Source organism: Canis lupus, chromosome 16, assembly GCF_048164855.1.
Source record: "Canis lupus baileyi chromosome 16, mCanLup2.hap1, whole genome shotgun sequence".
NCBI classification, from domain to species: domain Eukaryota; kingdom Metazoa; phylum Chordata; class Mammalia; order Carnivora; family Canidae; genus Canis; species Canis lupus.
In genome coordinates this window covers 37,635,212-37,661,913 of record NC_132853.1, presented here as the reverse complement: position 1 = coordinate 37,661,913, position 26,702 = coordinate 37,635,212, and the positions used below count along the sequence as shown (strand labels likewise).

General features: G+C 53.6%; 2 protein-coding genes, 1 long non-coding RNA gene and 1 other non-coding gene across 14 annotated transcripts; 2 read left to right on the top strand and 2 right to left on the bottom strand.

The window, feature by feature from the left end:
* Window positions 1-260: 260 nt before the first annotated feature.
* PSMB3 (proteasome 20S subunit beta 3) lies at window positions 261-10,396 on the bottom strand. Its single transcript, XM_072780348.1, has 6 exons — window positions 10,154-10,396; window positions 9,688-9,872; window positions 6,504-6,611; window positions 2,794-2,971; window positions 1,296-1,390; window positions 261-361 (listed from the first exon to the last, which is right to left on the bottom strand). Exons 1-6 carry the CDS (start codon window positions 10,154-10,156, stop codon window positions 313-315), a joined length of 618 nt encoding a protein of 205 aa, XP_072636449.1. The 5' UTR covers window positions 10,157-10,396; the 3' UTR covers window positions 261-312.
* A 713-nt stretch (window positions 10,397-11,109) lies between these two features.
* On the top strand, window positions 11,110-11,183 carry TRNAN-GUU (transfer RNA asparagine (anticodon GUU)). Its single transcript has one exon. It is a non-coding gene; the product is annotated as a tRNA-Asn (tRNA).
* A 3,382-nt stretch (window positions 11,184-14,565) lies between these two features.
* On the top strand, window positions 14,566-26,631 carry PCGF2 (polycomb group ring finger 2). 10 transcript variants are annotated; one of them, XM_072780345.1, is made up of 11 exons: window positions 14,681-14,821; window positions 15,047-15,139; window positions 21,216-21,367; window positions 21,954-22,050; window positions 22,362-22,417; window positions 22,501-22,551; window positions 22,756-22,864; window positions 23,049-23,103; window positions 23,196-23,291; window positions 24,321-24,401; window positions 24,947-26,631. In XM_072780345.1, the coding sequence occupies exons 3-11, from the start codon at window positions 21,256-21,258 to the stop codon at window positions 25,322-25,324; spliced, it is 1,035 nt and encodes a 344-aa protein (XP_072636446.1). In that variant the 5' UTR covers window positions 14,681-14,821; window positions 15,047-15,139; window positions 21,216-21,255; the 3' UTR covers window positions 25,325-26,631. The 10 variants fall into 10 exon arrangements, with proteins under 10 accessions (XP_072636447.1, XP_072636444.1, XP_072636446.1 ...); XM_072780347.1 differs by lacking the exons at window positions 14,681-14,821; window positions 15,047-15,139 and adding an exon at window positions 20,566-20,692 and having other exon boundaries at window positions 23,193-23,291; window positions 24,947-25,055; window positions 25,206-26,631; XM_072780346.1 differs by lacking the exon at window positions 15,047-15,139 and having other exon boundaries at window positions 14,566-14,821.
* LOC140606642 (uncharacterized) lies at window positions 19,682-23,981 on the bottom strand. 2 transcript variants are annotated; one of them, XR_012008952.1, is made up of 3 exons: window positions 22,670-23,977; window positions 20,581-22,119; window positions 19,682-20,079 (listed from the first exon to the last, which is right to left on the bottom strand). It is a non-coding gene; the product is annotated as an uncharacterized lncRNA (long non-coding RNA). The 2 variants fall into 2 exon arrangements; XR_012008951.1 differs by having other exon boundaries at window positions 20,581-23,981.
* Window positions 26,632-26,702: the final 71 nt, after the last annotated feature.

The window sequence follows — 26,702 nt, the reverse complement described above, 5'->3', positions numbered from 1 at the left end:
TTATTAAAGTGGCCCTGAGCAAGTTAACTGCCTTAAGTCACCGCGGTGATTAAACTCTAGAATGTGTAAAGCACTTTGTGCGGGCCTAGCACACAGCAGGCACTCAGGAAGTGACTTGTAAGTGTCATCCCCACTGGCTTACCACTAGGGAAAGCCACCAGTCAAGAAGAAAACCAAGGTATACCCTGGGTAGCTCCTTTTAACTGCCCAGATGGAGACAAAGATCCCTGGTAAAAGACCCAAACACAAAGAAACAGAAATGAAAGAAAAACGATTTATTAAAAAAAAAAAGTAGTCTCTGGGAACGGAGGGTTAGTCCATGCGGGCCTTCAGTGTCCTGGTGGTGATTTTGTCCTTCTCACTGCAGAGGGAGAAAGTCACAAAACATCTGTACCATTCTAGACTGCAAAACAAAGAGCTGTGCTGCCAACTCTTGGTGGAAGTGTCTTGCTCGTGTTACATTAGCATTAGCTTGTCTGCCTGGCCTGGGATGAGGAAGGGGAGAAAGGCAAAAATGGGGAGCCTAGTGAAGGATGTCCACAGCTGGAACCATCAGGAGTCCAAGTGATTCCGGGCCTGGCAGTGCAGCCCTCAGAGAAGGGCAGGGGCTCCCCCAGGCCCAGAGAACAAGGAGGTGTGTGGTGTTTCGTCCCCAAGAATATAAAGGACCCGAGTGGTAAATTCTCTATCAGCCTCAGTCTGCTTTTCATGATAATTAAGCAAGCTATCCTGTAACAAAAGGGTCCAAATGCTTACTTTGGGATGCACCCAAGGAAAGCTATCGGGAGGACCTCTATTTCATCCAACCAGGATCCTGGTGACAGCTCCAGAATTACTTAGGGGGAAAGGGAATGGCGGGGAAGAAGCTGGCTGGGGCTGGAAAATCCATTCCCAGAGCTCAGGACATCATCCAGATGTGCCTCAGAATGTCACCCGGAGGCAGGAGCTGGGCGAGGAGGGAGTCCCTTAGAGTTCTGATCAATCTGCAGGAGTTCTGCTGTGGCTCATCCCAACACAGGTCCCTGAGACCTTGGGGACACTTAGGAAAGAAATGTCCACTGTGAGCAAGCGGGGAGGAACTCAGGGTCATGGAGCCTCACCTGACAGAGGCCAGGGGACCCAGGAGAGGCTCCCTGTTGCCACCCTTGGAGAGGCACAGATTTCTATCCCAAGCCTGCCACAACTGCCTTTCCTTCCTCACACCTGATCAGGGAGGTGGGAAGATCGGGTGTTTGTTGGGGAGAGGAGAAGAAGGTGTCTGCAAAGCTTCTAGACTTCTCCCAACTCATACTCACATGATGTGGACAATGACTCCCATGCCTGACACCGCATCCCGATCCACAGCATTCAGCATGGCTTGTGAGATGGTTTCAAACAGGTGTTCTGGGTCCTGCCAACAGAGCAAAAGCCTCAGACTCAGAGCCTTGGACCCTAACTGGGTTTGACCCCTTAATTCTCTTTTTATAGGCTCAAGGTACCCCCACTCTGCCTATCCCTGTGCCTGAAGTGAGGGATGGTTCCCTGGATGTGGGAAGCCCCATGAGCTCCTCCAAAGAAAGCAGGGAATGTAAGGGAAAGTGAAGGAGAATTCAAGCCCTGAACTTCCTCCGCTAACCAGCAGTGACCGGGGCAAATCACATGTCCCTTCACTAAGCTCAATCTCTTCTGTAAAATAAGGAGAATCCCTGTTCAACTTCCATGTGCTTTACGAGTTGTCTATGGGCTCTCCTCCTGGGTATCACAGGAATGTCAGAACCTGTCCACGAACCCACACCCCTCACAAACCTGTTCCTTCCACATCCTCCATCTTGGTTAGCTTGGCTAGAAAACTCCGATATCTGCATTATCTCACCACTCTCAACTGTTTGAGGTGACCAAATCCTCTGGACTCTGGCTGCCCCCAACCTCCGACTCCCTCTCCCAACAACCTTTGTTCAGGTCTCACTCAGTGCCTCCTACAGGTGACCACGAAGCCTACGAAGCCTACGGCGTCTACCTGCAGGCTCTGGATCCTGATTGCCTTTGATATCAAGCGCTAGGAAGAAGTTCAAGCTCTTTGGCACGGCATTCAAGGCCTTCTGAAGTCTCAGCCCACTCTTGCTCTCCACCATCATCTCACCCCACATTTGGCCCACACTGCAGCAGCCACAGCAAGTTCTCCATCACTGAACACACCTGGCCCCTCCAGTAACTTCCCACAGGCTGTTTCTTCTGCAAGCCAGGCCCTTTTCGCTTCCCCGATTCCTGGCAAACTGCATTTTAACACCAATTCGGGTGTCTGTCTTGCTTCATTAGCTTGCAGTAAACCCGTGAAGACAGACTCCCTGGTCCCCAGGGCCCGGCAGCGCTGGCACGAGAGCCAGCCCTCACTATCAGGCACCATTCCAGTCTTCATGTCTCCCCTCACACCACTCCCCCTAACAGAACTAAGTGACAGGTGGGTCCAGGTTTCCAACCCAGACAACCTGACTCTGGAGCCCATTCTGTTGAGCTTCCTCTAACCCTACACCTGTTAAACATCTATTTGATGAATGGATGCGAGAACTCCGTAAACCCAAGGTCAGAAACTATCTTTTGTTGCAGCAAATATCTGACTGGGGTCTCCTAACAAAAGATGCTCTCCCCTGGAGCTGGCCTGCATCAAGCCCTGGCAGATGGGGTTTCTGGACACCCTCACAAGGCCCAGCAGCTCTTGCTCTCTCCCGTGTCTCCTCTTATTACATGCCACACAAACACTGATGGCCAAGGGGTGGACAGCTCCGAGCCTAGCCCTACTCCATGCCACCAACTTACCATGTTGGGCTCCCAGAGGGACTCGCACATCCCATACATTTGTTCGGAGCAGGTGCCACTGACCACAAAGTCATCAGTCACCATGGGGCAGCCGATGAGGTCTAGAGAGCAGATGAAGGGCTTAAAGGTCTTTGGGTCCAACCCAGCGATGACTGGCTCTGTGTAGTAGGGGCCAAACCTGTGAGGGCCAGGAGCAGAGAGAAGCCACAGCTCAAGAACATTTGCTTTCCTGCTCAGGCCTACTCAGACAAGGCCCCAGCTCAGACCCGGGGAGGAACACAGAGGACCTATCTGGGAAGATCCACTTTCCCGACGCCAGCTTTTATTTATTTATTTTTTAAAGATTTTATTTATTTATTTATGAGAGACAGAGAGACAGAGAAAGGCAGAGACACAGGCAGAGGGAGAAGCAGGCTCCATGCACGGAGTCGATGTGGGACTCCAGGATCACGCCCCAACCTGAAGGCGGTGCTAAACTGCTGAGCCACCCAGGCTGCCCTGTTTTGTTTTGTTTTTAACTCTATAGACCCAACATGGGGCTTGAACTCAAAGACCCTAAGATTAAGAGTCACCTGCTGTGGGATGCCTGGGTGGCTCAGCAGTTGAGTGTCTGCCTTCGGCTCAGGGCGTGATCCTGGAGTCCCGGGGTCGAGTCCCACATCAGCTCCCTGCATGGAGCCTGCTTCTCCCTCTGCCTGTGTCACTGCCCCCTCTCTCTGTGTCTCTCACGAATAAATAAATAAAATCTTAAAAAAAAAAAAGTCACCTGCTCTACCAACTGAGCTAGCCAGGTGCCTCCCCATACAGCCAGCTTTGGTTCACCCTTCCCCACCTCCTGACATCTGAAAATGCTCTAAGACTTCTTTTCCCTGACACTTGCCTTCATATCCTCCTCACGTCTGACCCTCTCTTCCACATTCTTTTTTTGGGGAATTCCGATTTCTTCTCATCTTCCTTATCCTCACCAAAGTCCTACCACCATTCAATTCTCTATTCATACATCTATACCTCTACTCCTTTAGAAAGCAGCTTTGAAGCAGTTCATAAGAAAAACACTGAAAAATAAAATGAAACCATGAAAACAGAGACACACAGACCGAATCCAAAGTTTTGTTGTGAGTCTCCTGGCAGGCAAGGCAAAGGACACTCATCGAGTTGGGTTATTTCCTTGTCTGCCTGTGCCTACAAGGAAATAGGAGATTATCAGTTACTTGTTCTAGGGGACGGTTAGATGGCTCAGTAGTTGAGTGTCCGCCTTTGGCTCAGGGTGTGATCCTGATCCTAGGATCAAGTCCTGCATCAAGTCCCGCGTTGAGCTCCTGATGGGGAGCCTGCTTCTCCCTCTGCCTGTGTCTCAGCCTCTGGGTATTGCTCATGAATAAATAAAATCTAAAACAAAAACAAAAACAAAAACCCAAAACCTTGTTCTAGATCCTGAGCTTCGAGAAGAATTAATCTCTGGAATCTCTCTATAAAATACTCAGAAACTAAAAAAAATTAAAAAAAAAAAATACTCAGAAACTAATGACCACTAGTCTCAATAGAAACAGTAACTAAGATGTTTTGTCTTTACTTATCCATGTCTTATACCAGTTCTCAGTAATATCTAAGAGTATGACCTTCAATTACAGCTCTACAAAAGAAAATTCTAAAGACAAAAACCTAGTTAATTGTAACATGAAGGGGTTGAGATAGTGTGCTTTGAACCCTTGTTTCTTGAACAGATGCCTGGGTATCAACTTATTTAAGAAATTTAAAATCCAGGGGCACCTGGATGGCTCAGTGGTTGAGCGTCTGCCTTCAGCTCAGGTTGTCATCCCAGGGTCCTGCGATCGAGTCCCACATTGGGCTCCCTGGTCAGTGGGGAGTCTGCTTCTTTCTCTCTGCCCTTCTCCCTTATTCATGCTCTATCTAAAATAAATAAAATCTTTTTAAAAAATTGAAATCCTGTATTTAGTTTACATAGTTTACATAGTTTACATGTACTGTAAATACATATAAGAATATTCTAGATTATTTGGGCGACTTTTTTTTTTTTTTTCTTAAGATTGCATTTATTCATGAGACACACAGAGACATAAGCAGAGGGGAGCCTGATGCAGGACTTGACCTGAGCCAAAGGCAGACGCTCAACCACTGAGCCACCCAGGTGCCCCTTCAAGTGACAATCTTAAAACTAAATACAAAACACAGTTCAGGGTCAGCATTTAGACATCAAGTCACACTGACCAAGGTTCCACCCGAATGTAATAACTTTTACGGACAATGTCTCACAAAGAGAGGTACTTGGATGGATTCTCTGGGACCACGGGAAGTTTTTTCTTTGAAAAAGGCTTTGCACATTGCTCAAATTTGCAAATCACAGCACTAGCCTATCCTGCTGGAAAGTCACTGACTTCAGCTGGGCTTATAGAGAAAGCTCCTGGCTAGCTAAGAACCTAGAATTTTCCAGGTCAGCCTCAATGTTCTGCGTTTTTCTTATTTTCAATAAACAAAGTAGCTAAGTTGGTAGAGCATGTGACTCCATTTGTGGGTTTCTTTTTTAAGTTTACTTTTTTTTTCAAATAAATTTTTATTTATTTATGATAGTCACACAGAGAGAGAGAGAGAGAGAGAGGCAGAGACACAGGCAGAGGGAGAAGCAGGCTCCATGCACTGGGAGCCCGACGTGGGACTCGATCCCGGGTCTCCAGGATCGTGCCCTGGGCCAAAGGCAGGCGCCAAACCGCTGCGCCACCCAGGGATCCCTTAAGTTTACTTTTTTATTTAAAGTAATCTGTGCACCCAATGTGGGGCCTGAATTCACTACCCTGGTTGTGAACTCAAGCTCTATGATGGATTTATGTAGAATTTACTTAAAAACAACAATATGAGCCATTACAAATATACCTAAATGTGAGTTATCTTTAGGACTGTATAAGACATTGTCCCCCTCTATAAATCAGTTTTAAAAATCATTTAGGCCTTTGTCAATTCAGGATTTTGATAAACATGGTTACCATACATGGCAGACAATACACATCTGAGGATAGATATTACCACACCTAGAAATACGCAATCGTTTTATAGGTTTTTAGATTGTATACTAAAAAGGCAACAGTATTGCTCCACGTATGGAAATGGCAAAGACTTAGTTGTAAGAGCTAAAGAGTACTTCTGTAACTTTTCCACAAAGTTTGAAATTATCTTAAAATAAAAAGTTTAAAAAGAAAAAAGAAAACAAAAGAATCCCACTTGTCTTTCTGCCACCCAGTGTAGCCCAGAGATGAGTGGAAAAGTCCCCGTGGGGCTCTTCTTTAATTTCTGCTTCTGCACTGGATTCTGTGCCTAGGCCTTTACTTTCCTCATCATGAAGTCTTCAAAGAAAACTCCATTCCTAGGTCCCGAGAATCTAGTGCCAACAGAATTAGCTCTGGAGTCAGGATGGCTCCTGGCTGGGAGACTCCAGGGCACTCTCTGGAAGGGTTAATTCTGTTGCCTGGAAACAAGTTTGTCTGCTATTTGCATTCCTTGTCTTCTTCTGAAGTAACTGTTCCTGTCCTATTTGGTTATCAGAAAGGCCCATGGAAAACAGACCCAAAAAGTAAGGTTATCACCCTGCAAACAAGAAACGGGAGGCAGAGGAACCTTCCCAGGCATCTCTCCATACCACGTGCCTACTCGGCCCAAGGTTTCTGCATTCCCCAAGTCCCAGGCTACACTCCGCTCACCGTTTCTCATACAAGAGGTTGGCCACCATGCTCATGAGTGTGTAGGGCTTGATCTGCCGGCCTTCCTTCAGCTCATACAGGTTTAGCCGGAACTTGAGACGCTGGGCACTGTGACAGAAGAAAAGTCAGGTAGTAAGTCACAAGTGAATGGTCCCCTGGTGTCCACCCCCTGGAGGTCAGGATGTATGTAGGGAGACACACAATCGCCTCCCCCTGACAAGACTCTTCTCTTTCCCTCCCAGTGATTTTTCTCACCGGAAGTCCAGCCTCACGTCCATGTTTCAGATTATCCAACATTTACCACCTGTAAACATACCATTCTGTAATACCTCTCTTCCCATACCTTTTGCTGAGGTGAGGGGAAGTAAGGAACAGATTTTGCCTTTCTTTTTTAAAATTTTAAAATTTTTATTTATTTATTCATGAGACACACAGAGAGAGGCAGAGACAGAAGCAGGCTCCCCATGGGGAGCCCATGCGGAATTTGATCCCAGGACCCCAGGATCACGACCTGAGCCAAAGGCAGACGCCCAACCACTGAGCCACCTAGGCATCCCCTTTGCCTCTCTTTCTTGAGGGACAATTTATATACCATAAAATACACAGCTCCTCTACACTCTTGGCAAGAGTCTACCTGCAGACACACAGATGGGAAATGACAGTCAAAAGAGCAGTGGACCAAAAACAAAACAAAACAAAACAAAACAAAACCAAAACCAAAATGAAAGAAAGGAAAGAGCAATGGATTGTAAGAGTTGACCTAAGCCTTCGTCCTCCCACTTAATTTTACCATCTGTAAGACAGGAACACAACAAATCACTAGGCAGTGAGGCAATGTATGGGGGGACGATCAGGTGCTTGGAAGACCACAGTCTTCTGTGCATTAAGCAGCAGCTGCTGTACTAATGGCCTGGGAGGTGCATAAGCAAAAAGGTGGGGGATCCCTGGGTGGCTCAGCGGTTTAGTGCCTGGCTTCAGCCTGGGGCCTGATCCTGGAGTCCTGGGATCGGGTCCTACATCGGGCTCCCCGCATGGAGCCGCTTCTCCCTCTGCCTGTGTCTCTCTCTGACTCTCTCTGTCTCTCATGAATAAATAAATAAAATCTTAAAAAAAAAAAAAAAAAAAAAGGCAAAAAAGCCACACCTTCTCCAGTGCCACAATTCAGAGCCCAGGATAGGCCCCTGCAGAGGGCTGACCAATGCCAGAACTGCCAGAAGCAAAATGGTGAGTCAAAGGAAATGGAACAAAGCCTTAGACAAAACATGAGCTTCCTTACAGGTGAAGAACCTGATGCCTAGCAAAATTACAAGTTACTGCCCACAAACACACAAACTTGGTGAGAAAGCTTCCCGAAGAAAAGGAAGGAAATGGTGTGAGGGGAATGCCCGTGACTGGGGAGAGAAAGGCTGATGGGGGCCTTTAGAGGGATGGGAACTCAAAGCTGTCACCTTGATTCCACCAGGATCTGGCTGGAATCTAGGAAGAATTTCTAAGTCCTGTGTTCTTGAGACTGAGGAGCTTAAGGGGAATGAGAAAGAATTCTCTGACAAACTTTCACCCACATTAGTGAACCACTGTCTTGGTTTCCTAAGAACTAAGTACAAGAATTGCTGTTCTTGAGACGCCTGGGTGGCTCAGTGGTTGAGCATCTGCCTTCAGCTCAGGGTGTGATCCCGGAGTCCCAGGGTCCAGTCCCATGTGGGCTCCCTGCATGGAGCCTGCTTCTCCCTCTACCTGTGTCTCTGTCTCTCTGTCTCTCACGAATAAATAAAATCTTAAAAGAAGGGATCCCTGGGTGGCTCAGCAGTTTAGCGCCTGCCTTTGACCCAGGGCATGATCCTGGAGTCCCAGGATTGAGTCCCGCATCGGGCTCCAGGCATGGAGCCAGCTTCTCCCTCTGCCTATGTCTCTGCCACTCTCTCTCTATGTCTATCAAGAATAAATAAATAAAATATTTAAAAAAAAAAAATCTTAAATGGAAAAAAAAAAAAAAAGAACTGCTGTTCTTCAGGCCACCAGCTTCCTGCAGGACCTGCCACCTGCAACTACATCTTCCCTCTTCAAACCCTATCCTGATTCTTTCCCTTTGGCCTCTCTTCTTCGCCCATTGCCAAATATACAGTTAGTTAAGCTCTCAAACGGCAGCTAATTTTTCTCCTCTACATATTTGTCTCTCCAAAATCTGTTCCCACAGGGTTAAATGATCACCAGAGCCTCACCAGTCCTGAGATACATAATTTCAAGATCCCAACTGCTTGAAGGTTGTTTCCTACTTGGCTTGGCTTGTCCCTTTCAAATTAGTGTCAAAATCAGTCATCACCTTTCCCTAAAACTAGTCCTCCCAATTTCCATATTTCAGTCAACATGCTCAAAACACAAATCATCTTTAAAACATTTCTGGATTAAAGACTATACTTTCAGAGATCATTTCTATATTTTGTTCTCTAAAACATTTCTGGATTACTTACATGCCATGTACTAATCTAGATGCTAGTAATAGATAAAAAAAGACACAAGCTCCACTCTCAATGAATGACTCTGTACTCTCACAATATTCAGGCAGCCACTAGGGCTGGTCAGCAACAACTCTCAGAAACACCGTCCTTTCCTTTCCCACCACTACCACCCCGTCAGGACAATAACCCTCATACCTGGACCAACACAAGAGCTACCTATTTCATCTCCCAGATTCCCCCTCCTTTCAAATCACACAGCCTCTATTCACTAGATGACACATCTAGCAGGTAATATGCCTCCGGTGTATGCTGGGGTTAGTTATCTTTCTGTATGCGTTTCCCAACTAAACCTAAAGTTATTGAGGGACTGCCCACAGGACTGAAAGAGCCCTGCACTGGGATTCTGGATGACATCCATTAGCTTTCCTCTTGGGCAAAAAGCTCTAAGACTCTCAGTTTCCTCATCTGCCAATGGGACAGCAACAGGGTAATGTAGTTAAGAGGATTAAATGAGTCCATGCATGTAAGGTGCTCTGCGCAGAGTCTGGCACTGAGTAAATGCTGGTGCAAGCTGGTTAGGACACAATTCTGCAAGGTTTACGGTGTCCGGCAAAGTCTCTGATCCACTGGTGCGGTCTGGTACATGACTGATACCTGGGCCACTCAGGACGCTAGGCAAGGCTAGTCCAGGAAGAGGCCCGCGCGTGGGCGGGGACCCCGACACTTACACAGTCTGGACATCCGTGGCGAGCCCGGCCAGGCCTATGTACAGCCGATCACCCATGGGAAAGATCTTCTGGAAGTCCGTGGTCACCATCTGGGCCTGGATCCCGAAGCGCCTGTCGGCAGCGATGGCCACGCAGTTCTTCCCCTTCATGGCCATGACGGCCCCTCCATTATAGGACATAATAGACTGCGGCAGACAGAGCGAGGGGGGCTCAGCGCCAGGGGCCAAGTGCGGCCAGAGCCCCCGGCGCGGCCCCTGGCCCAGAGGCGCCCGGACACCCCGAGCTCCAGCTCTGACACGAACGCTGTGCAACTGCGGGGAGCCGCCTTCGGCCCCTTGGTCCTCACCGTGGTCCGCTTACCTTCGAACTCCCGACGACCACCGAGCCCTCTCCGCCTCCCACGCCCCCCAGGCCCCCCGCGTCGTTCACCCCTACCCCGCGTCCTTCTGCTCGCTCCCCATCTCACCATGGCTGCGGTGCCGAGGGACCCCCAATCGCCGCAAGCCCACTCTACCGGCTACAGCCCTCACCGCGCAGCCACTCCTGCTGCCCTCCCCGTATTAGCCGGAAGGCCGACCCTTCCGGGACACTTTGACTTCCCATTGGCTGAGGCTCTCCGTCAGTCATCGGTGCCGGAGTTTGGTTGAGAAGCCAACGCCGAGAACGCGAAAGCGGAAAGTGAAAAGTCACTGTGAGTGCGGAAGAGCCTGGAGCCGCGTTGCAAGCTGGGATCGCGGCGGACCGGGACTCCGGACGCCAGCGGCCCGGGGCGGGGACCTGTGAGCACGTGGGCTGTGGAAGCCTGAAGCGGCCGCGGTCCTAGCTGAGGAGCCAGGGTGTTGCTTATGAACGCGGCGTGTGCGTGGACGTATTACTCACGCTAGCTTGTTTCATTTATTCACTGCAGAAATACATCTCTTACGTGCCAGGTACTTTGCTGGGCTCTGGACGTCCACTGGCCTAGAACGATGCCTGGTGCTTAAGAGGTGCCCATTCCGTAAATATTGAATGTCCCGAGCAGGGTTAGGGTTAGGGTGGAGCAGGGGGAGGGCGTCACGGGTGTACTGCGGGGCTACAGGGGTTCAGCTGCAAAGGTTATTATGCTTTTTGGGACTCTCAGCAGGTCGACTTCATGTATCCCCAAGACTCAGGTCACCCTAAAAAAAAAAAAAAAAAAAAAAGACCAGAGTCGTCTTGTCTTCCTCTAAGAGCGCCCTAGAGGAAGCCGGCGACTACCCCTCCCAGAACCAACGGAGGAGAGACGTGAAGGTCCCCCCTCCTCCGCTCCTTCGATCGGGACCCTTCCCTTCCTCTCCGGGGTCTGACTTCTTTCGCCCGAGCGCAGGGTTTCGGTTGGATTCCCGCGCCGTCGCAGGCTCGCTCCCATTGACTCCGCTCGCAGCCACGCCAGCAGTTGTCGCAGTCTCTGTGGCGCAATCGGTTAGCGCGTTCGGCTGTTAACCGAAAGGTTGGTGGTTCGAGCCCACCCAGGGACGCAGCTGTTTTTTCTCCCTTCCTATTAAAAGGAAAACCTAAGCGCATCCTCTCCACCTCTAAAATGCCAAATTTCGTTTTGAAATGGCATAGAGACTTTCTCTGTAACAAATCAGAGCATCAGTGATTGGAAATTCCTTGTTGTTCAGAGATTTTTTTTTTTTTTTGATGGGATAATTTTCTCCAGCACTTTCCAACCACTGCCTACCTCCCACTCCACCCCCAGGCTGGATTGTAGGAAAGGCAAAGACAGAGGTTTTTGTCTCACTGTGCAATACGTTTCAGGTTGCATTTTTCATAGGATTAAGAATGAATTTGCAGTGGAGGTGGGACACTTTTCCATTGTCTGCCTGAATCGATGTGACAGTCTGGAAATACTACGTTTGGAAGGGAGGAAAGTAGCGCCGGAGACAAAGGCAGGGAGAAACTGTGGGATGAAGCGAAAGGTGAGAAAGCGAGGACATAGCTGAGATATACCCAGACGGAAAAGGGACACCACAGAGACACCACAGAGAAATAGGCGCGGTGAGTGGAAGGAAGGCTCCAAGAAAATGGAGGGAAATCAGAGGCAGTTAATAGAAGCTTTTGAAAAAGAAAAATGACAACAAAACTAGACACACAGAGAAGTGGGGCATCCGTTGGAGAAACAGAAACTGACAAAGGACATTGTCTCGGGGAGAGAAGAGTGAAGGACAGGTAAAAACAGTCATAAAATTACTAGAGGAGCTGCCCTGTGCTACCATTGTCATCATCTTCAAAGGGATCTTATCTTCCCAGTAGCTCTTGGCATATGCCAGAAATTGATTACATATCCTGGATTCCTGCTCTCTGGAAGCTTCTAGTCTGTGACAGACACAGTGATTCTTCTGATGAGAAGTTGTCAGCTAGAGGACCCTGTGAGATGACGACTAGCACAGAACGCAGGGGAAGCATTGACATCTAATGGCAGCCAGAGGCACATCCCAGGACCAGGAGCTAAGCAAAGGACTCTCAGGCAGTTCCCTTCAATGTCTGGCTTCTCTTCTGAAAACCTTTCCCAGCTGCCCCCCTCCCCCTTACCAGGTGCTCACAGGACTGGTGGGGACAAACCAGAGGGATACCTAGTGTCATGGAAGCTAACAGGACAGGCTATGTAGTACCACTGGCCTGTGAGCTCCTTGTGGGCAAAAATGTGGCTCATCAGCTTTAGGTCTCTGCTGCCTGGCAAAGTATTTGACTTCGTATATGACAAGTGCTTTTTTTTTTTTTTTTTCCCCAGGGAAACCAAAGAACTTCAGATGAAAGGTTGGGTCTCCGAAGGCTCTCCTGATAATTCAGGAAAGGTCAGGGATGTGGAGACAGGTGGCTCAGGATGGAAATGATTAAAATGAAGTTTTAGTGGTAGTGGGGTCTTCATCTCTGTGTCTCATAATTTGCTAGTGACTGGCACTTAATAACTGAGGGACACGTGAATGGATGCCCCGCCAGCTCGGTGGGCCCCCTTGCTGCAATGCTCCTGGATAAAGGACGGAAGCAGGGACTTATCAGCCCTCTTCCTAGTAACTGAGACCACCTCCCCCACCCCCCACGTACATACATACATACATAACCCCTAGGTCCCAAGTGGATTGTGTGTGATGGAGATCTTCAGGAAGCCCCTACAGTTTGCCTTGCCCCCAGATCTTCTAGCTGGAGTGACAGACAAGGAGTCCCTGCTGCGCTCCAGCCCCACAGGGCAATTAGGGGACAGTAGAGGATGCACAAGTCTTCCCTGGCAGAGTTCGGGAGGCTGGCGACACACTTGCCCTAGGAACAGTGGGTGTGTCCACCCCAAGAGCCCCCTTTCCAAGAAGGGCGGGGAAATCCCAGTCTCCGCGTGCAAGTACAGGCGAATAGGTGACCGGGTCCTCCCCCGGACCTTCTCCCGCGGGTTCTCAGACCCCCCCTCTCTGGGAGGAAATCTCTCCCGCCCAGGCTCTTCCTCCCCGCCCCCATTCGGCCGGTGTGGGCTGAAGGCTGAAGCTGGGGTCACTGGGCGGCCAGTGTCCACAGGTCTCCCGGTCGCTGGCCACAGGGTGAAAGCCTTCAGTCCGGGGGGCCCAGCTCCGGGTGGGCCTGAGCTGCGAGCGCGGAGAGAAGAGCAGGCGGCGGGCACTCCGAAGCTTGCGGATTCGTCTCCTAATTTCCTAACCCGAGCCACCCACCGCCAATGCGCTTAATGGCCCGTCTGGCCGGATAATCGAGCTCTCTGGAGGGACAGACCCAGCGACCATCTCTAATAAATCTTGAATAACGAATAAGCGAATCGACCGTCCTAACGAGGCAGGGCCCGGGTCGTCGCCGTAACGTAGTATCGATTGGCTTCCCCGGCGCCAGCCTCGGCCGCTCCTCCCCGCCTTTCCAAGCCTCCCTCGGCGTTTTCCCCTCCCGGCGGGAGCCACTGGCGACGGGAGCCCGAGCGCTGGGAGGAGCTGGGAGCGGCGGTCGGAGGCGGACTGGCACCAGCCGCCTTTGCGCTCGCCCGGCTCCTCCCGCCGCCCGGCCGAGGGAGGCGCACCAGCCGTGCAGAGCTGCGAGCGCGATCGGCGCCCCGGAGAAAAATGCGGGAAGCAGCGCAAGGCAGGAGTAAAAGCGCGGGCCCACTTTCGAGCCCCAGCGCCCGGTGTTCTAGTCCAGTCGGACCGGGTTATTGTGTCCCGGACCCGGAGCCCGAGTCCCCGTCTTCAGCTTGTCTCCCGGCCCAAGTTGTATTCCATTCTTATCCGCGCGAGCACGCGGGGGACACCAGCCTCCACTCCGGCAGACCGACCCCCACCCCCAGCCTTCCCCCGCTGGCCTTTCCCCCGAGGCGCCCCAGCTGGGTCCCGGGGGGACTGCCTTTTAGAGCCGGTGATCCGGCCGCCGAGAGGGGCCGGGGGAGGGGGGGGGGGTGGCGAGGACACGCTCTCTCCCACGGTTGCAGTTATTAATTTTAAGGGAGTGTCACTAGGAGTGAATGAATATACCCTGGACGGGTGGCCGGAGGCGTCGCGTCCGCTGCGCCAGCCCAGCGCCCATCGGCCCGGGCCGAGGCGGGCAGGACTGCAGAACGAGCCTCATTTCAGCCTAGTCTTCATTTTCCAGGCGCCCCAGCTTAGGGGCGGGGATCGCAGGGTCAGGGGGTGGGGGGCACACACACACACATTTTGGGGAGAGGCAGGAAGGGTTAACGGAGGTTAACAGAGAAGGTTAACAGAGAAGAGGATGCACCTTCCAGGCTCACGGGCAGTTTGGGAAGAGTGAGGTCGCGTCCCAGTTTAGGGGGCCCCGCACCCGGTGTGGGGGCAGCCGCGTTAGCCTCTCCCCCTCCTCCTCTTCCCCTCTCCGCAAACACCCTAAAGGAATGAGGTCACGTGGGTGAGTAGTGGGCGGGACCTACTCTTGTCTGGAGGAAAAAAGCCATTTTGTACCCCCCCAGCCCCAGTCCCTCCCCTCCCCCCTTCGTCCCCTCCCCTCCCCTCTCTCCCTCCCACCCCAAGCCGCTTTCACAAACTCCTTTCTTACCGTAGGTTTCTCCCCTCCCGCCGCCGGAGCGAGCGACCCGGCTGCGGCCCCCCTCCCCTCCCTTCCCTCCCTCCCTCCCATCCCCCCTTCCCCGAGACCCACCGGACCCCGAGCCCAGGTAAGTGGAGGCGGACTCCCTGTGCTTCCCTCCTCCCACCCCGCCACCGGAACGGGGCCGGGGGGCCGGTCCATCCCTCTTTACACACCCCTGTGGGAGGGGGAGACTCTGAGCCGGGCCTGCTCCTCGCGTCCCCGCCCCACCCCGCCAGCCCCTATCCTGGCTCGCCCCGTCCGCCTTTCTTTCTCCCTTTTCTCTCCCCTTTTCCCTTTCCTCCCTTCCAAGATGGCCGAAGCGGATTCCCCCTTGTAGCGATTTGGCGTCTCCCTCGACCACCACCTCTTTGTGCCGCAGCCCCCTCGCAGACCTGCTCCCAAGGTAGCGAGGGGGAGGGTCCGAGGCCGCCGCGGGGGCTGCGGGCTCCGCGCCGCGCCGGGTCTCTGCCCCCCCGGCCGGCCCCGCGAGCCGGGCGGCCCCTGGCCCTGCCCTACCGCCCCCTCGGGTTTGGGGAGGGGGCGCGCTCCGCTCCTTCCGTGGGCACCGGGGCGTCGTAGACGCGCCAGGACTTGAGGCCGGGGGCCGGGCGACAGGGCTTTTCGATCGCCGCGGGGCCGGGGGAGGGCGCTCCTCCTCGCCCGGGGTCTCCGGCCTTCCGGGCACCCCCCCAGCGGGTCCCTTTCCCCCCCTGGCCCGGGACTGGGCGCCCCGCCCCCTCCCCGAGCCACCCCGGCGGAGCCTCTTTCCCCGGAACACCCCTCCTTGGGCCCCGCCGAAAGTTTGACTCTAGGGAAGGTAGGAGCGGCCGCCGGGTAACTGGGGTCCCCGATCCTCTGACCCGGGCTCGGGGGGAAGCCCCGGAGGAGTGAGCAGGATGGAGATGGGGGGAGAGTTATCGCGATATTTCTCGTCGCCGGCGGAGGCGGGAGGGGTCTGCCCGGCGGGCCCCCTCCTCCCTGGAGCCCCGGGCCGCCCCCTCCCTGCCCCGGCCTCGGATGGGGTGGGACCTCTGGCCCGCGGACGCCACTGCCCCTCCTGCCTCCACGGTGGGCCCCGGCTTGCCTCTCCCCCTCCCCCACTGCCCCCATCTGCCCAGAATTGCTCCGGATGGCTTGAGGTGGGGAAGGAAGAGGCCTGGGGGTGGTGCCTTTGCCTGTAAATATTGTGGAAGTGTTACCCCGCGCGTCTCCCCGGTCTTTGTCTCTTGGAGAAATCCCTCTCCCCATACATAGATCTATGCCTCAGTCTCTCCTGGGCTCCCCGTCGCTCCCGGGGAGGCAGAGGGTTTGTCTCCGGGTTGTCTCCCGCTATTCTGATGCCTCCTTCCCTGGACCTCTTGCAGTTTGTATATGTTCCTGAAACTCTAATTTCTCTTCCTCCCGTCTTCACTCTGTTCCGAGGTGTTCCTGCTTGGAGCATAAAGCCAGCTCTGTTGCAGCTTTTGGGCTAGGAGGTTTTCCCTGGGGTTCCCTGGTTTGGAGTTGGGGATTGAGGTCTTAGAGCTGTCTTTGGAGGAATGAGGCCAGAAACAGACCCCAGGTGAGGCCTGGACCCAGGATGCGGACCCTGTGTAGTTTGAGGGGGGTTCAAGTGGAAGTCTTTGGGGGTGGGCAGCAAGGTGGGGGGTGCTCTCTACTGCCCCTGGCCTTGCTGGAGAGATCTTGGTTGATGGAGCTGTTGCCATGGGAATGGAGAGAGCCTGAACAGGAAGAGGCTGCATCTTTGTGCAGGTCAGATGCCCACCCTACCTCCTGCAGCCTCTGGCCTCCAGAGTGGAGGTTGGGAGCTGCACTGCCTTTGTTGCTGGAAGACTTATGTTATAATTTACCCTGGGTGGACCAGGGATGCATAAATGGTTAGTGGGTATTTGCAGCTCTGGTTTCAGGCAGGCATGTTAGACTGTGTGCTTCTGGGGTGGGTGGGGGTAGCTTGTGCATCTGGCAAGTGTGGGCCTGGGCTCTGGTCTGGCTGTGTGTGTGATGGGGTGTGTCTGGCCTGGGATGTGTGTGTGTGTGTGTAGTGTCTGGCCTTGTGTGAGAGAAATGGAGGGGGTGTGTCTGGCTTTGTGTGCATATGTGTGTATTCGGCAGTGTGTAGCTCTGTGTGCATATTTTGGGGTTTTGTCTTTGTTTGGTCTTAGGAAGCTGTGAGGGGCAATAAGCCCAGTTTCAGGAGATGAGAGGATGTCTCGATGCTGCTGGCAGGAGAAGCAGGTTCCAGGTCCAAGGATCAGGGAACACTGAGAGGTTGACGTTGTCCCAGGGCAGGCCCCAGTACTCCCCCTCCACACACAAATACACGCAGAGCTTGTTCAGTTGGACCCATGACACCTCGAAGAGAAGCGGATCCAGTAGGTTCTGGCTCACTGTACTTCCGTGGAGCCTCAGTTTTCCTACCTGTTCCATGGAAGTGGGATGAGGTGATTCTTCCCTGCCCCTCTTCCTGCTTCAAAGTGAGAATGTATGCTGAAGGTCATGTTTGTGCCAGACTCTGACCCCTCCCAGAAGGCTCACTGAGTGGTCTTCTAGGGAACCTGGAGTCCTTCTACCTCCTACCTACCTGGATGGAGTCAGGCCAGGCTTACTGATTTCTTAAATGAATGGGGAGCCCAGCCTGTGTGCCAGTGTGTCAAGAGCACTGGAATGGGAGTCAGGCAGTTTCTAGTCCTAGGACTGCCACTGTGTTAGTGGGTGATCTTAGCCACCTTTCTTCACCTGGAAAATGAAAAGATTGGACAAGATTCTTTCTCTCTCTTTCTTTCTTTCTTTCTTTCTTTCTTTCTTTCTTTCTTTCTTTCTTTCTTTCTGATTTTATTTATTTGAAAGAGAGCATGAGCAGGGGGAGGGGCAGAAGGGAGAAGGACAAGCAGACACTGCTGAGCAGAAAGCCCTATGCAGGGCTGAATCCCAGGACCCCTGAGGTCATGATCTGAGTCAAAGTCAGAAGCTTAATTCATGAAGTCCACTTAGGCACCCCTCTTTTTTATGATTTATTTATTTATTTATTTATTCATGAGAGAGAGACAGAGACAGAGACAGAGACACAGGAGGAGGGAGAAGCAGGCTCCATGCCGGGAGCCCGACGCGGGACTCGATCCCGGGACTCCAGGATCGCGCCCTGGGCCAAAGGCAGGCGCTAAACCGCTGAGCCACCCAGGGATCCCCTGATTTATTTATTATTTTAGAAAGAGAGAGAGCAGGGGTGAGGGGAAGGGGTAGAGGGAAAGGAAGAATGCATCTCAATTTGACTCCAAGCTGAGCAGGGAGCCCAACGTGGAACTCTGATCTCACCACCCCAAGATCATGACCTGAGAATAAGATGTTCCACCGACTGAGCCACCCAAGTGCCCCTGGAGAAGAGGCTTATAAGATCCCTTCTACTACTTCTGTTATTGTAGGTGTTGGGATGTGACCTTGAGTGACTTTTCCCAAGACCTGATGATGCTCTAGTGGGGGAGTGAGCTAATTTCATGTGAAGGAAAGGCAGAGCAGAGAATGCTATCTCAGAGCATCTGAAGGAGCAGAGACCTCTGGGTTATCAGAGACAGGCTATCCTGCAGAGGAAAATGGAAAAAAACAAACAACAAAACCTGGCAGTGGGAGAGGCCTAAATGGCAGGGAGCTTCCAGCAAAAGACTGGCTAGAACAGAGGGGGGGTGGGTGGGGGGGCTGTAATTAGTAGGGACTTTGAGGAAGGGGAAAGACAAATGTGGCTTGAAAGGCCAGGAGGAACTGGGCTTGGGTGCTGGGTGCTCACCCGAGGTCCTTTGCTGCCACTGTAGCAGAGACCTGGATCCCCAGGGGCCAGGAACATGGGCTGCCCAGAGATCGTGTTCTTGTAAAGACAGTGGTTTGAGGATAAAAAGTGTTGAAGGAGTTGGCTGCCGCTGAGGTGGGGGGCAGTGCTCACGTCCCTATGTTGCTATCATTGGAATTGACCTGTTAAAGCCCCCAGAGCCCCACAGAAGCCACTTCCAAATGGCCCATGGCCTCTGTGGATTTTGTTTCTTTCTCCCTCAGGCTGTTTCCCATTTCCCAATGTCTTCCCTAGAGTGATGACAGCTGGAGGTCCAGCCACCATCACCCCTCTTCCCTCTCCTTCCCACAATACACCCACTAGCTGCAACGGGGGAGGAATTGGGTGTCAGGTGTGGGGCCCTGAGGCCTTGGGTTGGGAGGTGCGCCAGGGGGGAACTGGGCTCCTGTTTACAGTTGTTCTTGGCACCTGCTGGCAGGGCCCTGCAGGTAACCATGGCAATCAGGTGCAGAGCCAATCAGTGCTTCTCCCCGCCCCCAGCCCCAGAGGTAGCAGTCTGAGGCCCCTGGGGATAGGGTGGGGGGAGCAGGGAGCACAGTGAGGGGGCCTGTTCTTACACTGGAGGAGGAATATTTCATTCTGTAAGCACCACAGGGCTCCCTCTACCCCTGCGTCTAGAAAGGAGTTGGTGTGGGACGGGTAGTCATGGTCAGAATTCTCACCTATGCTAAGGGAAGTGAGAGGGTAAAGGTCATGGCCACTTGTCTAGGAACTCCCTTGTGTTGAGGCTGCAGTCTGCCGGACAGGAACTGGATGGGAATTCTTAAGAGAAAATGTCTGTTTTGAAAACACAGCCAATGTGTGAATGGGGTGACTAAGGCAGGGGGAGGCGCCTGCATGTTTGTGTGTATATACATGTGTGTGTATGTGTGTGTGAGAGAGAGAGTGTGAGAGAGACGGGGGTGCAAGATGCATCCGTGGCAACTTGGACACCCAGCATCAGCCACCATGTGTTGTTTCTCTCTGTGCGTGCACATGTAGATTCATCTGGACCCACATACACGTAGGAAGGCCGTCACACAAAGTGCCTTTGGAGGCCCAGACATCACGTACACATCCGATGGATATTACACACACACTCAGCGAGACAGGCACTGGGAGTTTGCTCTCTCTGGATGGTTGTAATAATATTTGGGCATCTTGCCAGGGCCAGGGTTACTATGGAAACAACCAAACAGTGGAGTAGCCAGCGAGTCTGAATCATTTTTAAGGGGGAACCCTTGTAGAGAGGGTCTGGCCCTGGGGCTGCCCTCTGAGAGACAGGCACCCCTCCTTCCCGAAGCCAGATTGCTGCTGCCCGGTTGCTGCGTGTCCACTGGCTCCCTGGGCTTGCCCGTTTCCCCTCCGTCTGCCCTGCAGACTTGCTGTCTCACCCACATGTGGCCTTTGTGCGTCTCTCCATCTCTTTCGGTCTCTGGCCAGCCTCTGTTGGCTGTTTGGGTCCTGGCCAAACTCATCCTGGGGTCTCTATAGAAACTGTTGATCCTGGCTGCGAATTTCTGGTCCTAGAAAACCCAATGTGGTGGCTTTAGAAATCTTTCTGGAAAGGAGAGGAGGGTGTGTGTTGTGAAGGCGTCTTTGGGGGTTTGGCCACCTTCCCGAGCCCCATCCCTTGGACTTTTAGCTGGAAAAGAGGAAGGAGGGAGGGGCCTTCTGTAGGTGCGGGTTTGATTTCTAGATCAAGAAGTTAAGCATCTCAGCCAATCCAGAGTTCAGCTCTGACTGACCTGTCTGGACCCTGCCAAGGCCTGGCTGTGTGCTCGGGGCTGCTGCTCAGAGAACTTTCTTGCCCCGCTTTGGCAGGCATCCCCGAGAGCCTGCGGTCTGTCACTGGACAGTCTGTGGAGATGTGCCCACATAGGGGAATTCGTGGATTTGCATGAGACGGAGGTCCTGGGATCCAGGGGGACTTGTGCAGTGTGCTGTCCACCCGGGAACGGTGGCCGCATTCCTTTGGAAGGGGTGGTAGTGTTTGTTTTTTTTTTTCCCAGGCTCTCTGCCATTACCTTCAGGGCCCAGGGCCGGGGTCAGGCTGGAGCTACATGGTCCCCACTGTGGGCATATGAGCACCAGACCCAGGGCCAGGCTGGATGCTGAGCTAGGAAGACAAGCGATGAGGTGCTCCTTCTAGTCTTAGGGTGGTCCATGCCTATGGTGTTTTCAGGGCTTCCTGGAAGAAGAAGTGTTGGGATGGAAGGAGAGGAGGATGGAGCAGAGAGACCCAGGCGGCAGTTGGGGGGTGGCTCATATCCAGGTAGAGGGAGAATCTATGTTTCCTCAGTTCCTAGCACTCACATGAGAGAATATGGGGTTGGGGAACATCAGGGACATTTTTAAAAACTATTCTCTTCCATTTTTCCTGCCTCCCTATATCCTCTGGAGAGTTGTTCTCACTTCAGACTGCTCCTGCTCTTGAGATGGAGCCTGACCTCATTGCCCAAGGTCGTAGGACTCTCCACAGCTCCCCAGTCCAGGGAACACACAGGGACCAGGAGGAGCCAGTCCCAGTCGCGTAGCCAGTCTAGCCTGGGAGGCAGAAAGCAAGGGTTTTGGGCTTGGGGCCAGATGTCGGGTGGTGAGGAGGGGACTGTGGGAAGGGCTGTCTGGTCTCTGGATGTCTGATTCCACTCTCATTTCTCAGGGTGACGCTCCCCAGGCCCCCTGTCCCCCACCCCGGCATCATGCACCGGACCACCCGGATCAAAATCACGGAGCTGAATCCTCACCTCATGTGTGCCCTCTGCGGGGGGTACTTCATTGATGCTACTACCATCGTGGAGTGCTTGCATTCCTGTGAGTTGGGTGGAGGGGCTGCCTCTCAGGGTGGGCGGTCTCTGCCTGGGTCGGAGGGGCATGGCCTTGGGAGGGCAGAGCATGAGCTCCTGCCCTGAAGAGAGCACGTGTCCACATGTCTGGTGGTGGTCCCTGGTCTCAGGAAGACTACTGGGGTGGGGAGCCTCGAGGGTTCAGCCCAGAGGTTTGTTTCAGAAGCTTTCACCTGAACCCTCATGGGTCCCCTGCACTGGCAGTCCTGGAAGATGCAGGTGCCCCTCGCGTGCACTCTGGGCTTGGTGGCAAGGGGTCAGGGACCCTGGGAGGTGTCCCGACAGGCTGGCTCTTGTTCTGTACTCTGTCAGACTTGGGGCTCACCCGCTTGGGACACAACACTGGTCTGACACAAACACACCCACACTCCGTCCTCTGAGGATAGACAAGGGGCGATTGCCATCTATGCAAAATAGGACCACGTTGAGCCTCTGAGTGGGCTGAGCTGTGGGGACAAGCTGGAGAGGAGGGGATACCTGAATGTGAGCAGTGAGCGTTGGTCCTGGATTACAAAGGGGGCTCTGACTCCGCTTTCTTTCTCCACACCCCTAAGTCTGCAAAACCTGCATCGTGCGCTACCTGGAGACCAACAAGTACTGCCCCATGTGTGACGTGCAGGTCCATAAAACCAGACCGCTGCTGAGCATCAGGTGGGCCTGGCGCTGTCCCTCCTGCCACGCCGATCCTCTGGGGCTGCTGCCCTCTGTCCTCAGGCGTCCCTGCTTCCGACAGCCAAGGTGGCAGAGGGGAGAAGCACAGGGCGTCAACCCAGGGCCCTGCCCCTCCCCTTGTTCTATATCCAGCTTGTCTAGGCTGCGAAATGCCAGAGGGGTAAAGACCACACCTCCAGGGACCCTGATAGCTGGGCCCTGGATCAAGGAAGGGAGGTGGGAGTAGGGATTCCTGGCTGGGGAGAGGAGGGTGAAGTGGTCACCCACAGGACTCCGTACGTTTTTTCCAGATCTGACAAGACCCTCCAAGACATCGTCTATAAACTGGTCCCTGGGCTTTTTAAAGGTATCTGCACACCCTTTGTCTGCCCTGCTGCCCCCCACTTCCCTGCCTGGTGCTCCCATCCTCACCCTGCCTCCCTCTTCCAGATGAGATGAAACGGCGGCGGGACTTCTACGCAGCGTACCCCCTGACTGAAGGTGAGTGTGTGCACGTGTCCGTTCGCGGGAGCGTGTGGTGCTGCCGCTAGCACGTGGGCTGTCCCTCTTGCACAGACCGCCACACCACCGTCCCAGCCTAGAGGATGGCTGGACTCACCCCGATGAACGCTGAGGTCCCGGGGTCCTTGGAGGGGCTCCTTTCGCCGTCTTAGGCCACCCCCTCAGAGCTCTCTTCTTCTGCAGTCCCCAATGGCTCCAATGAGGACCGCGGCGAGGTCCTGGAGCAGGAGAAGGGGGCTCTGAGCGACAACGAGATCGTCAGCCTCTCCATCGAGTTCTACGAAGGTGTCAGGCAAGTGTGACCCACGCTGGTCTTCTGGGGTTCTAGGATGGGTCGCCCCTTTCTCCCACCCTGACCCCTCCCCCTAGGAAGAGAAAGGACCCTTGGGAGGGCCTTCTGGATGTATGCATTAGGGGATTAGGGGATGCTGCCGGTTCCAGGGTCTCCCTAGCTTCATTCTTTGTCCTTCCCCCAGGGACCGGGAGGAAAAGAAGGGTCCTCTGGAGAATGGGGATGGGGACAAGGAGAAGGTGAGTGCTAGGGGCCTGCTTAGGAGTGGGACGTGGGCTGGGAGAGAGTGCCTGGAACGGACCCCAGCCCTTGGGTGCCTCTTCCCCAGCAGACAGGGGTGCGATTCCTGCAATGCCCAGCAGCCATGACTGTCATGCATCTCGCCAAGTTTCTTCGCAACAAGATGGATGTGCCCAGCAAGTACAAGGTGAGTCCCTGGGCCTTCAGAAACTTGAGTGTCTGTGCATGTCTGACAATCTGTGCATCCCAGCCACTGTTCTGAACTGGCTGTGTGATTGAGCTCGAAGAGAAGAGTAATTGAAACCAAGATTAGGGTGGGGCAGTCATTATCTGTTGAAGCCAGTGTTCCAGGGTGCTGGGACCAAGATGACGAGTAGTGTGTGTGCATGTCTGTGCACACACATGCATGCTTGCACGTTCAGAACTGTGGCAGAGGTACAGGTGCAAAAATATAAGGTCTTGTCTGGGGCAGCTGGCTGAAGGAAGGCTGGTCTAGACTTCCAATGGCGCTCTTGGCCAGTGCTTCTCAAATGCGAATGTGTCAGTGATTCTCTAAGATCTTGATAATGCGAATGTGAATGTGTCAGTGATCTCTAAGATCTCTAAGAGTAGATTCTGATTCAGTAGATTCTGCAGTTCTAGCAAGCTCCCAGGTGCTGCCAGTACTACTAGTCTAAATACCACACTTTGGGTATCAAGGCTCTAGGACAGTGGATCCCAAACTTTGCTGCAGGTCAGAATCAAGTGGGGAGCTTTATTTAAAACTCAACTTATGTCATACCAATTAAATCAGAATCTCTGGTGAGATCCAAGCATTGGTATTTCTTTTAAAGCTCCTTGGGTCATTCCACTGCAGCCTGGGTGAGAGCCACCTTTCTATGTGAGATCTTTCTCAGCAGGGTTTTTCTTTGCCCCCATTATCTCTGCCCGAGATAAAAGGGGACCCAGACAACTGTGTGGATGGCAGCAGGCAGGGGTTGTTAACAATCTGGAGACTTTCTCCAGATCCTTTCCCATCTGGTGGTTGGGAATTCTGTTGGGTCAAGTCTGGTAGCGAAGTCAAACCCACCATGAAACCCCAGAGTATCTAAGGGAACACCTGCTAACCCCTCCTCCCCAGTGTCCCATCTACTACCCCTGGCTTAGAGCCTCATTGCCAAATGGCTGGAGCCTTGAACCTGACCAGGGTCAAAGTGTCCTCCGTGTCCTCCTCTAGGTGGAGGTTCTGTATGAGGATGAGCCACTGAAGGAATACTACACCCTCATGGATATCGCCTACATCTATCCCTGGCGGCGGGTGAGCTGGGCAGGATGGCGCAGGGCAAGGGCAGGGCCGGGAGGGGAACCCTGCAGGGTCTGGCATCGGTCTGTGGCCACAGAGACCACACAGTGACCAGTAATCACAGTTTGTGCCTTGTCCCGAGAGCTGGGTGTGTCCAGGGTGGCCTGCCACACCACACCAGCCTCCAAGCCATCCTTTGATGATGACCTGCCACACTCTGAAGTATAAAAGGATCCTTTGGCAGATGACATGCCCCAATTTGGGTCAGAAAGTAGGGTCGGGTGGCTACAGAGGAGCAAATGTTGCTCCCTGCTTTTCAACCTCCCTCTCCTCTCCAGCCTGTGGCCTTGCGTGTTCTTTTTGCCTCTCTGGGGCTTTGTGTGCTCCTGTATCTCTGGCCTTGCTTGGTCCCTCGGCTTTGCCTATCCCCTCATCTCCAAGGCCTGGACCCCTTTCTTCCGTTGGGGCACTGTGGGGTGAACGTCAGCTCGCTGCCTGACCAGCCTCTTTCCCCTGACCCCCTCCCCTTCCCTGCCTCTCTCTGCCCCCTCTCCCTGCAGAATGGGCCTCTTCCCCTCAAGTATCGGGTCCAGCCAGCCTGCAAGCGGCTCACCTTGCCTACAGCACCCACCCCCTCGGAGGGTACCAACACCAGCGGGGCATCCGAGTGTGAGTCCGTCAGCGACAAGGCTCCCAGCCCTGCCACCCTGCCAGCCACCTCCTCCTCCCTGCCCAGCCCAGCCACCCCCTGCCATGGCTCCCCCAGCTCCCATGGGCCCCCGGCCACCCACCCTACCTCCCCCACTCCCCCTGCCACAGCCGGTGGGGCCACCGCAGCTGCGAACGGGGGTACCTCGAACTGCCTGCAGACACCATCTTCCACCAGCAGGGGGCGCAAGATGACTGTCAACGGAGCTCCTGTGCCCCCCTTAACTTGAGGAAAGAGACCCTCTCTGTCCTTCTCCAGCCATGCCTCTCCATCCTCCACTTTTTCTGGGCCCCCTTTCCACCTCTGACTTTCCCCAGCTCCTCCCGCCTTAGGGGTGGGGGGCGGGTTTTATAAATAAATCTATATATATATGTACATAGGAAAAACCAAATATACATACTTATTTTCTATGGACCAACCAGATTAATTTAAATGCCACAGGACACAAACTTTATGTGTGTGTGTATGTGTGGGGGGTGGAATGTTCATTTTTAGGGGGTCTTGTGTCATTTGCCCTGCTCTCATTTTGGGGGTGCCTGGAGGTGGGCTAGAGGGGCCACCTGAGGCTCAGTAAAGCTCTGCTCCATCCTCCTCCTGTTCCCCAAGGCAGATGGGGTGTTCAGGGAGCACTCCCAGTCCCCAGAGCTTTAGACATAACTCCAGCTGGCTGCGTGTGGGGCCTCCCCTCTCTTCCCCCTGCCCCTGTCTTGGCTGCTGTCCTGCCTCCACTGATGCCCCTACCCCCACCCCCCATTGTTGAATGTCCAGAGAATCGCTAAGACAGTGCCTTTTACAAATGCAGTTTATCCCCTGGTTCTGAGGAGCGAGTGGGTGGTAGAGATGGCATCTCCCTTACCTCCTCCTCTTGCAGTGGAAACTTTGTGCAAAGAATAGATAGTTCTGCCTCCCCCCCCCCCCCCCCCGGCCCCATGTGTGTGGCCTTTGCATCATTTATCTTGTGGAGGAGAAGATTCAGGCCACGGGAGGCCTCAGCCCTTGAAATTCCACTGTGGCTTTAGCAATGTGAACCGCTTCACTGGGTCCTGCCCCTGCCCCCAGCTGGGAGCCCTGACTGGCAAGGCTAGCACTCCTGGGGGCCTGGGGTGCAGTGGAGAGGTGGAGGGGGGTTCATCTCAGACAAGCACAGACCCCAGATTGTGCCAAAGGCCATCAGCCCTGCAGTCCCCTCCCTGCCCCCAGGTGAGGCTAAGTCAGGACAGACTAAAAGCACAAGATGGAAACCTGTAAGCTCTGACCTTGGCTCCATCCTGAGAGGTCAGTGGACTGCCCCCTGAAGGGCAGACCCCAGCAGATCCCTGCACACTTGTTTTTCCTCCAATGTACATAGGATCAGCTTGGGGAGGAGGTGAGGAGGCAAGACTCCCTTGGAACCTAGGTGTTTGGGGTCAGGACCCCGCCCCCCCCCATCAGGTTTGTCTGTGTTTGCACCTTGTCTTGTGTCTGAGGTGACTGTACCCTCCTTCTGCCCTGGGACATTTGTATCTCCTGGCTTTGTAATAAATGCTGCATACTCTCCGGAACCTGTAGTTCTTTGGGGGATAGGGGACAGGGAAAGGGTGGGCGGGTCCTTTGGCCTCCTCCTTGTG